This window comes from Dipodomys spectabilis, unplaced genomic scaffold (assembly GCF_019054845.1).
Source record: "Dipodomys spectabilis isolate Male_0828 unplaced genomic scaffold, ASM1905484v1 ptg000067l, whole genome shotgun sequence".
Taxonomy (NCBI): Eukaryota; Metazoa; Chordata; class Mammalia; order Rodentia; family Heteromyidae; genus Dipodomys; species Dipodomys spectabilis.
The window spans coordinates 1221397-1232979 of NW_024870744.1; the positions used below are offsets into that span (position 1 = coordinate 1221397).

General features: G+C 47.7%; 1 protein-coding gene across 1 annotated transcript; it reads right to left on the bottom strand.

Moving 5' to 3' along the window:
• Positions 1-6975: 6975 nt before the first annotated feature.
• On the bottom strand, positions 6976-7848 carry LOC122108862 (general transcription factor IIE subunit 2-like). Its single transcript, XM_042680871.1, has one exon. It carries the CDS (start codon positions 7846-7848, stop codon positions 6976-6978), a length of 873 nt encoding a protein of 290 aa, XP_042536805.1.
• Between the last annotated feature and the right edge of the window lie 3735 nt (positions 7849-11583).

The following is an 11583-nucleotide window of genomic DNA, read 5'->3' on the forward strand; positions in this document are numbered from 1 at the left end:
TCCTATCTACTTAGGAGGCTGAGATCTGAGGATTGTGGTTCAAAGCCAGCGTGGGCAGGAAAGTCCATGAGACTCTTATCTCCAATTAACCACCAGAAAACCAGAAGTGTCGCTGTGGCTCCTGTGGTAGAGTGCTTACCTTGAGCTAAAGAGCTGAGGGACTGCGCCCAGTCCCAGAGCTCAAGCCCCATGACCAACAAACAACAACAAAACAAACAAACAAACACTGAATTACATATTTGAAAAAGGTGACAATGTTGGCATAGGATAGTGTACACCAATCTAAAAGACAAAACAGCCAAACTTGGGTATCTCCCCTGGCCCCAGGGACCCTTCATCATCTACTTCTTCCTACCTTTCTAACCCCATCTCTTGCTAGTCCTTCAACTGATCACTGCACAGAGAAGCCAAGCCACTAGAATGACATTTTTTTAAGTTTTATTTTAAGTAGCTGTCCTAAGGGGTTTCTATTCAACAAGTCAAATTAGGAGTACAATGCATCTTGATCAATGTCATGCCTGCTATTATTCTGGATGACATGTTTTTAATTTTTATTGTTTTTTAATTTTTATTTTTAATTTATTGTTTATTAGTTTTTAATTTTGTATTGTTATTATAAAGGCAATGTATAGAGAGGTTACAGTTACATAAGTCAGGTAAAGAGTACATTTCTTTTTGGACAATGTCACCTCTTCTCTCCCTCTCTCCCAGTTTTTCCCTCTCATTCTCACCCACAAGTTCATTTTCAACATAGTGTCTGATGACTACCATAGCTGCATATGTTCACCCTTTGTCCCTCCATTTCTGTGCCTTACAAAGACATATAAATGTACAAACAGAACAAAAAGAAAGAAAAGAAAAATTATATATAAAAAATAGAAAGAAAAGGGGGGAAAAACTCTTATTTTCATTTCCTGGAGTTAATTTCTTTTCTTTTTTTTTCTTCTCCTTTTCTTTCTTTTCTTTTTCACTTATGGGGCTTGACCTCAGGGCCTGGGTGCTGTCCCTGAGCTTTTGCGCTGAAGGCTGGCTGGCAGGCACTCTACTACTTTGAACCACAGCACCACTTCCAGGTTTCTGGTAGTTAACTGGAAATGAGTCTCATGAACTTTCCTGCCCGGGCTGATTTTAAACTGTGATCCTGAAATCTTAGCCTCCTGAGTAGGCAGGATTACAGGTGTAAGCCATTGGCACCTGGCTGTTGTTGTTAATTTTGATAAATATTATTTTGTATGATCAGATGCACATAGGCACTGTACCTTTGTGTTCCTCTCCTAAGAGTATCCTCCTCTTTTTTTTTTTGTTCAGTTGTGGGGCTAGAGTTCTTGGCCTGAGCACTGTTCCTCAGCTCTTCAGCTCAAGGATAACACTCTGCCACTTAAGCCACAGCACCACTTCTGGTTTTCTGGTGGTTAATTGAAGGTAAGAGTCTCCTTGGCCAGGAGTTGGCGGCTCACGCCTGTAATCCTAGCTATTCAGGAGGCTGAGATCAGCAGGTTTTGATTCAAAGCCAACCTGGGCAGGAAACTCCGAGACTTTCATCTCCAATAAACCCACTAGAAAACAGGAAGTGGTGCTGTGGCTCAAACAGTAGCGTGCTCGCCTTGAGCTGAAGAGTGCAGGGACAGCACCCAGGCCCAAAGTTCAAGCCCCACGCAACAATAACAACAACAAAACAAAAAATAGTCTCCTGGTCTTTCCTGCTTAGGCTGGCTTTTGAACATTGATCCTCAGATCTCAGCCTCCTGAGTAGCTAGAATTACAGGCGTGAGCTACTGACACTCTGATGGAATGGCGTTTTTAAAACGAATTTAACATCAGGACTTGATGTTAGATGAAAAATGGCCAGAGAAGCCATTTTTCTTGTATCTAAATGCGTAAGCCACCACAGCACCTGACAAGGCCTAACTGTTCCACCTTTCCTTAACCTCATACCAATTTCCCTCAATGCCAATCCTTACCCAGAACAAGGAAAAGCATTCTGGGAAATGTAGTTTCAGATGAACTAAACAGAGGCCGTACAAAGCTTCTAAGGCTCTTCTTACACAATGATGCCCATCCTAAAGCATCCTCCTGTACCTACCCATCTTTTAAATCTAAGCTACCTTTTGAAAAGCCTCCTGGCCCTTCCTCCAGACTGGGACAGGCCCCTACTGAGGGCTCATGGTCAATTTTATGAGGTCCACCAGGGGATGGTGGCTGTTTCTCTCCCGAGACTCTGAGATCTACTTAACAAAAGCCCACCTCCAAAGAGTTCAATAGAGGAGAAAATAAGTCTCCCAGTATTTAGTTTAGGACCCTTGATGGTCATAAAACACAGGAATAAATGAATATCTGAGGGGTGGGGGTAAGAGAGGAGAGGCAGAAGAAAACACAGAAAGATGACTACAAAGGGGCTACAGGACCGAGCTACAAACAGAGGAAACAGCAAGAACAGAACAAAGTAGCTAAGAGTACAGACTCAGGAGCTAGACTCCCATATTCATCAGTTACCAGCTATGTGACGTCTAGCAAATTACTTTACCTCTCTGGGCCTTAACTTGTTCCTCAGTAAAATGAGAGGTAAAAACAGAATTTTCCTTGAGGGCAGCGGGAGGTCTAGGAATAATCAGTAGATGTTTGCAGAATGCTTAGGTATCAGCATCCAGATGCTTGCTCAATAAGTAAATGCACGTAAGTATACATACACAAATAAATAACATGCAGGAAAAAATGAACCAGTTTGTTTCTTTCTCAAAGCCACAGTAAAAGGCAGCTCCCCTCTAAGGAAGCTTCTGCCGAGGTTCCCCATGTGAATGGCCTGAGAGTAGTGCAGCACTTTTACTCTGAAAATAATCTAGGTTTAAAAGGATCAAGACAAATGCCCAGGCTGGTAAGCACATCTAGACTAGAGGGTACTGCATTTGCATACTGTTAGTTAAGGAATTATAGCTCTTAGGATACCAGCTTCTGCACAATAAAATGATTTTTAAAACAACATTTTAAAAACCTGATTAAAACATAATGCTCTGTTTAGTTACTACCACAAAATGTTTCCTTGGCAAATTACAGCCTAGTGGATTTAATTTACTTTCTGCTGACACCCATATTAGACGTGATGGACGGGGCAGACGCAGCCAGGCTGTGTGCGCCAGCGAAGAACAGGCAGATATCAGCTCATGGACTTCAGCACTGAGCCTATGGGGAGGAGGTGGCATGGCCAGGTCTCTGTGTTGCCCCGATGGGGTAACCCAAAGTCTCCTGAATGGCTGGCACACATGGCCCTTCCCATAAGCTATTTTTTTTTTATTCCAAGTAGGGCAAGTGGCTTGTGTGCTAAGAATAGAAAACAGAAACTGGTAATGCCTGGACCGATTTCAGACACCTCATGGCTTACCAGCCTCATAGCAGGATTTCTAAAAATATGGGCTGACACTTAACCAGCAAGCCTCACTTAAAAATCTGATGGGATGGGCTGAGAGGGTAGCTCAGTGGTAGAGTGTTTGCCTTGCATGCATGAGGCCCTGGGTTCAATTCCTCAGCACCACATAAGCAGGAAAAGCCAGAAATGGTGCTGTGGCTAGAGTGGTAAAGCACTAGCCTTGAGCTTAAGAGCTGAGGGACAGCGCCCAGGACCAGAGTTCAAGCCCCACTACTGACAAAAAAAAAAAAATCTGATGGGAAGATGTAGAGATGCAGGGCTGGTGTATCCATTGATCACAGTCCCTACCATTCCCTACCACCTCCCTCACATTCAAGAATTTCTGCCTTGGTGCCAGTAAGCAGCCATTTCTCACTGGTTAGCAGAGGAACTTTCCCTGAGGAATGCAGGGCTTCAGAAGGAACTTCTGATTATCATGGCTGCTAATCCAGAAATCTCAGGAATGGATTTAAGAAGAGAAACAAGGAATAAATTGTGCAGTCCCCAAGGCAACTAACACTGAGGAGTTATTAGCACCTTGAGTCTGAGAGCTGCAGGCTGTGACTTAAAGCTGAGTCTTCTCCACTGCTGAGCCAGCATCTTGTATACTGATCCCCAAAATGAAGCACCAGTGACTCAAACCTGTAATCCAAGATCGATATTTGAACTCAGCCCAGGAAGACAAGCCCAGGGACTCTTATGTCCAATAGACTGCTCAGAAAAAAGCCAGGAGTGGCACAGTGGCTCATGTGGTACAGCACTACCCTGGAATGCAAAGAGGCTCAGGACAGTGTCTATCACTCAGATCCTGGGTTCATACCCAGAATCCCACACCCTACCAAACACAAACAAAGCCCTTAAAAAAAAAAAAAAGGAAGGTGATGGGATGGGAAGGGGAAACAAAGGAGGAGGCTGCAATGCTTGATAAGAAATGTACTCATTATCTTGCCCATGTAATTGTAATCCCTCTGTACAGTATTTTCACAATAAAAAAAAGAAAGGTATCCGTCCAGGTAATCCAGAATACAGTGGAATCTTCTAGGCTTCTACTTTAATCACAGGAATCACCATTAGCACAAGTTGTAGAGCTTAGGACATGAGCTTCCCTGAAGAGCTACTATTCCACCTACCACCCTAATGGAACAAAGTTCCTGAAAAATCAGTATGATGGAAAATGACCTGGATATGGAAAGGACACCAGAGTTAGCTTCCACAAGCCTGGTGCTTGCCTGTTGGGGAGCCAGTGGGAACATGGGAGGAGAGCTACTGGTCCTCACCGATAGTGTCATCAAGGACATGAGTCCACCCTGCTCTAAGCTGCCTCTGAGGTTTGGGAGATACATGTGAGCAAGTGACTGCCTTTGAGTAGGCATTCCTAAGAGGAAAAATGAATGACTTCCAGGAGGGCAATTCATCCCATCCAGGTCCCAGATCTCCTCTCAATTAATGGAGGAAAAACATAAGGTCTTCAGCAATGCCACCCAAGTCTCCTATTTTGGGACTTGTTGAAGACAACAGGGCCCCTTTTGGATTCAGAGCTGATGCCTACCCCAAATCCAGGCAGCTGCCAGAATTTGGGCAGAGTGGCTTCTGGGTTGAGGGTGGGTAGTCAAGCCAGTGGGGACAGCCAAACCTGTTTGTCCAGCCACACCTGTTAGGTGAGCCACACCTATTGGGCATTGTCTCTGTCCTGGCACAAAGCCCATAACTGCACAGCTGTTTGCCTGAACTTCAGAATCCAGAAAAGACATGGGAAACTTTCCCAGAGAATTCTACAGAAAAAATTCTAAAACTGACTTCTAAAACTCAATTCAAAACTCAAGGCAGCAAATTCTGTCAGCTGTGACTCACACCCTGTAATCCTTTCTACTCAAGAGCCTGAGATCTAAGGATCCTGGGTGGAGCCCAGACAGGGTGGGGAAAGTCTGGGAGATGCTTACCTGCCAGTAATCAGCAAAGAGCTGGAAGTGAAGCAGTAGCTCAAGGGTTAGTTAGCCCATATAGAACAAACCTAGTTCAAAGATGGATTGACTAAAACAAAACAAACACCAAATAAGCCAGAATTGAATAAAGCACAAAGAAAAATGGAAGTAGACGAAATGACAAGCTAGTTCAACTTTATTAAAATTGGATAAAGACATCACCACAAATACTGTGATGGGCCACATCAGTGTTCCTAAGAACTTGCAGGCCCTCCCTAGAAGAGGCCTGACTGAGTCCACAGCCCAAGAACAGCTGGCTTGATAAATGAGAGGAAGTTCTGTGTGTACTCCAAGGACTGTGAAGAACTATAGTTCTACTCAGGTGATGGTTTTCTCTGTGAAGGTTTTGGGATGAAGGGATGAAGGCAACAGAACACACAATGGAGACTGTCCATACAGACATGTAATACACATGAGTTCACCCTGCTCTAAGCTGCTGAGGTTTTGGAGCTACCTGTGAGCAGGTGACTGCCTTTGACTAGGCATTAGTAATATGAAACATGGATGACTCTCCAAAAGGGAGACTGAAGAGCCTGTGTGATTCAGGCTACATGCTACATGCTGTCGCGTGGTTTCCATAGCTGAACTCAACTTAACTTGGCTACTAAAAAGAGGCAGTCTTTTTGGTTTGCTACAATGACTTTATTATAAAGACTTCTTTTGGAATAAGTAAATGTGGCATTCAAGACTACATAAAACAAGTGGCCTGTACCTCAACTGGTAGAGGGCTAGCTTTGAACTGAAGAGCTGAGGAACAGCTCTCAGGCCCAGAGTTCAAGCCCCAAAACCAACCCCTCCCCCCAAAAAAAAGACTGCTGTAAATTTTCAGTTAAAAGAAAGCTTTGGGGAGCCGGGCGCTGGTGGCTCACGCCTGTAATCCTAGCTACTCAGGAGGCTGAGATCTAAGGATCGCGGTTCAAAGCCAGCCCCGGCAGGAGAGACCGTGAGACTCCTGTCTCCAATAAACCGCCAGAAAACCGGAAGTGGTGCTACAGCTCAAGTGGTAAAGCGTTGGCCTTGGGCTGAAGAGCTGAGGGACAGCGCCCAGGCCCAGAGTTCAAGCCCCACGACCGACCAAAAAAAAAAAAAAAAAAAAAAGAAGCTTTGTGGTTGAGGACCCTCCAGTGCTAAGTAGTATAAGGGAAGACTGAAGACCATTCTTCAGATCCTGGGCATCAAATAAGCAGTGGTTTTGTTGTTGTTGGTTGGTTGGTTCTTCAGGTATCGTTTATTTTTTTCCGGTTATTTGTATGTGCTTTTTCTTTTTCTGTGAGTTTTTTTTAAAAATCTGTTTGATGGTTTATTGTTGTGGGTCTAGAGGCTTGAATCAGGGCCTGGGCACTGTCCCTGAGCAATTTCCCTCAGGGTTAGTGCTGTACCGCTTTAAGCCCCAGCTCCACTTGTGGTTTTCTGGTGGTTGACTGGAGAGAGGAGTTCCACGGAATTTCCTGCCCAGGATGGCTTGGAACCAGGATCCTCAGATCTCAGCCTCCTGAGGAGCCAGGGTTCCAGGAAGAACCACCAGTTGCCCGGCAAACCAAAGAGATGTTGACTGTGTCTGTAATTCTTTGTTCAATGACCAGGTGTCCCCCATTAGCAGAAGGGAATGTGAGAATAATCCTTCAGCACTCCGGCCAAGTGTACATTGTGAATCTTCACATGCCGCACTTTCTGTGAAGTGGGTTTTTTGAGTCTCCGGACAGAGGGCATTTTTCTTGGTGCACAGCGCAGCATGGAAGAAAAACCGTGCTGCTTCAGATAGTCTTCGATTTTCTCCTCATCCACTGAGGCCACAGGGACACTCCTCCACAGATTCTGGATGTCTTCATCCACGGAAAACTGACAGCTCTTATCGTTGAAGAAAACGATTTTTTTCTTGTCGGGACGACTGACCATTAGGATCTGGTCCCCCAAAGCCTTGAGCGCCTTCTGGGAATTCGGCAGTGCTTCTTCGATGTCTTCCAAGAGAATTCCCCCCAACCCTCCCTGGTCATGCTGATCCAAGAGGCGAAGGAGGGCCTTCTTGTTTCCCAACGTGTACTTGGGCTTGAAGGCGTACTTCCCGTCCACAACTTCAATTTTGGGGTTGTTTGCCAGTGCCTCAGTCTTGAGCCACTGTTTCTGCTCGAGTGGGATGTCTAGCTGCCGGGTTTCATCCAAAATCTCTTCCAAGGTCAGAGGGTGCGAGTCTCCTCGCTGATGCCGAGTCTTCATGTAATTCACGATCTTCCCCAGCAGAGGCAACTTAGAGGCTCCCGAGCTCCCAAGGACAGCTCTGGACTTCCACGCGCCATCACTAGGACCACACCCTGCTTTGGGTCCCGATGGCCCTCCGTGGTCCAGCTTGGCTTTCTTCTTCTTGGATGAGGATGAGGAATCCGAAGGCAACGGGCGTTTTACTGCCGCAGGAGTGAAAAGAGTCCTTCTCTGACTCTGCTGCGCAAGTTTTGGCAAACTTGGATCCATAATCCGGGAGATGGAGGGCGGGGGGAGGACGGCTGCGACAAGACTCGCCCCCCGCTGTGGCGGGTGCCTCGGCCAGTGGCCGCCTCGTGTTCCTCCTCAGGCCTCCAGGAGTGGCCCCGGCTCACGCCCAGGCCCGAGCTCTGGTCGGGGTCTCAGCGCCCCACGCGCCGCGCCGACCCCGCAGTCAGGGTGTCCGCACGCCCTGGCCCAAGACAGGCGCAGACCCGCAGTCACGCAGTCACGGCGACCCCGCGAGTCAGAACACGCCAGGTGCCCACAGGCGGTCACGGCGTCCCCGCGAGTCAGAACACGCCAGGTGCCCACAGGCGGTCACGGCGTCCCCGCGAGTCAGAACACGCCAGGTGCCCACAGGCGGTCACGGCGTCCCCGCGAGTCAGAACACGCCAGGTGCCCACAGGCAGTCACGGCGTCCCCGCGAGTCAGAACACGCCAGGTGCTGACCTCCACTCACGGTCTCAGGTCTCACCACTGAAAACAGCCGCGGAGAGCTGCAGCCCGGTCGGTGGGTGCTGCTGCCAGGTCGAAGCCTCGAACCACACTGAGCCCACCGCCTCCTGCTCTCGCTTTTATCCCAGAGCCTCGCCCCGCCCAGAACCCAAGCCAAAGCGCGCCCTTCCCCGCGAGATGCCCCAGCCTCCTGCAGTGGGGAAGGGAGCAGCCAGGGCCACCCGCGGCTCCAGCACCACCACCAAAGGGCCAAGGCCCAGGCCCAGCACACAGCCCGCCTCCAGTGTGAGTGCGAGGTGCTCACCACGAAGGCCGGCCACAGGCAGTTGGGGAGCACTTCCTCCCTCCCGCAGGTTTTGGCATGCCAACCCATGAGACCACCCTTCAACCTGGACCTGGTGGCTTGACTTCAAGGCTACCTTCACATCAGAGAACTTTCTTCCCGCTCTCTTTGGTGCCAAGGAGCGGCACAGCTAAGCAAACCCTGAGGAGGAGCCCAGCTTCTGAACCCCCAACCCATCCCTTTCTGCCCCTGAACTTGTGTAAGGATTTGGGGTTCAAAAGCAATGTAAAATGAATGGTACAAATAGCCGGGGGCTGGTGGCTCACACCTGGAATCCTAGCCTCTTGGGAGGCTGGGATCTGAGGATCCACATTGGAAGCCAAGCCCAGACAGGAAAGCCCAGGAGATGCTTATCTCCAATAAACCAGTCAGAAAGATCCAGGAGTGGGGCTGTGTCCCTGGCTGGGCTCATTCACAGGATACTCCCTGTCCCTTCCCCCTTCCCCCCCCTCCACACACACCTTAAAAAGAAAAAAGAAGGTGTCTGCTCAGGTAATCCAGAATAAAGTGTCATGTTCTGGTCTTCTACTTTAATCTCAGAAAATACCATTAGCACAAGTTGCAGAGGTTAGGAAATGAGCATCCCTGAAGAGCTACTTACTATTCCACCTACCACCCTAATGAACCAAAGTTTCTGAAAATCAGTAGGATGGAGAAGTGGTCTGGATATGGAAGGGACACACAACCTGTACAAGCCTGCCTGCTGGGGGCCAATGGGAAGATAGGAGGAACTGAGTTGCTGGTCCTCATGGATAGTGTCTCTTAGCATGTATCACATACATGAGTCCACCCTTCTCTTCTGTATGACATGTCCTTGGGGGCACTCTCCATTCTGTTTTCTGTGTTACCTTCATCCCTTCATCCCAGACCCTCAAAGAAACTGACTAAAACAATGGTTCTTCAAACAACTTGGAGTGCACATATAACTTCCATTTATCAGTGACCTAGTGTGCTGTCCACAGGCTGTGGGCTCACTCAGGCCACTTCCAAGGAGGGGCTACACATTCTTAAGAACACTTGTATATTGGGCTGGGAAGGTGGCTCAGTGGTAGAGCGCTTGCCTTGCATGCTCGAGGCCCTGGGTTCGATTCCTCAGCACCACATAAGCAAAAAGAAAAAAGCCGGAAGTGGCGCTGTGGCTCAAGTGGTAGACCGCTAGCCTTGAGCTGAAGAGCTGAGGGACAGCGCCCAGGCCCAGAGTTCAGGCCCACAACCGGACCCAAAAAAAAAAAAAAAAAAGAACACTTGTATATTTAGCAATGCCTTTCCCTTTATTGTCCATTTACCGAATATGAATAAAGCTGAACTAGCTTGTTATCTCTTGTACTTCCGTTTTTCTCAGAGCTTTAACCAATGTATGGAATTATTTGGGTTTTTTTGTTTTGTTTTGTCCTGTTTTTCTGTCAATACATCTTTGAACTAGGTTTATTCAATATTTCCTAACCCTGAAGCTACAGCTCCACTTCATACTCTTTGCTGGTTACTTGGAGATTAGAATCTGCCAGACTTTCTCCACCCAGTCTGGCCTCCAGTGAGGATCTGGAGACCTCCTCCTTCTAAATAGATTGGATTACAGTTTGTGAGCTAGAGCCTCCAGGCAGTTTTTGCATCCTTGAGTTTTGAATTGAATTTCAGAAGCCAGTTTCAGAATTTTTCTGCAGATTTCTCTTGGAAAGTTTTTTTTTATCTCTTTTCTGAATTCACTGCATTCTGAAGCCCAACAAACATCCAGGCAGTCACACGGCTGACCAATTTTGGGTTTGTGCCAGGACAGACAATGTCCATAAGGTGTAGCTGACCCAACAGGTGTGTTTGGTATATCAGGCCTGATTATCAACCCTCAAGCCAGAAGCCACTGTGCCCAAGTTACTGCAGTTACCTGGATTTCAGGTATGAATCAGCCCAGACACTAAATGGGGTCCCATTCTCTACAACACACCCCAGAGCAGGAGACTCTGGTGGCATTGCTGAAGACCTGACTTCTTTCTACATTGATTGAGAGGCGATCGGGAGGAATGGAGGAATAAAATACCCACCTGGAAGTCATTAATTTTTCCTACTAGGAAAACCTACTCAAAGGTAACCACCTGCTCACACATAGCTCCCAAACCTCAGCAGCTTATAGAAGGGTGGACTCATGTATGTGATACGTGCTAAGAGACACTATCCATGAGGACCAGCAACTCAGTTCCTCCTATCTTCCCATTGGCCCCCAGCAGGCAGGCTTGTACAGGTTGTGTGTCCCTTCCATATCCAGACCACTTCTCCATCCTACTGATTTTCAGAAACTTTGGTTCATTAGGGTGGTAGGTGGAATAGTAAGTAGCTCTTCAGGGATGCTCATTTCCTAACCTCTGCAACTTGTGCTAATGGTATTTTCTGAGATTAAAGTAGAAGACCAGAACATGACACTTTATTCTGGATTACCTGAGCAGATACCTTCTTTTTTCTTTTTAAGGTGTGTGTGGAGGGGGGGGGGGGAGGGGGAAGGGACAGGGAGTATCCTGTGAATGAGCCCAGCCAGGGACACAGCCCCACTCCTGGATCTTTCTGACTGGTTTATTGGAGATAAGCATCTCCTGGGCTTTCCTGTCTGGGCTTGGCTTCCAATGTGGATCCTCAGATCCCAGCCTCCCAAGAGGCTAGGATTCCAGGTGTGAGCCACCAGCCCCCGGCTATTTGTACCATTCATTTTACATTGCTTTTGAACCCCAAATCCTTACACAAGTTCAGGGGCAGAAAGGGATGGGTTGGGGGTTCAGAAGCTGGGCTCCTCCTCAGGGTTTGCTTAGCTGTGCCGCTCCTTGGCACCAAAGAGAGCGGGAAGAAAGTTCTCTGATGTGAAGGTAGCCTTGAAGTCAAGCCACCAGGTCCAGGTTGAAGGGTGGTCTCATGGGTTGGCATGCCAAAACCTGCGGGAGGGA

What these genes read in the sequence shown, in the direction of transcription:
- LOC122108862 (XM_042680871.1), bottom strand. Translation starts at nt 7,848, where the DNA reads ATGGATCCAAGTTTGCCAAAACTTGCGCAGCAGAGTCAGAGAAGGACT.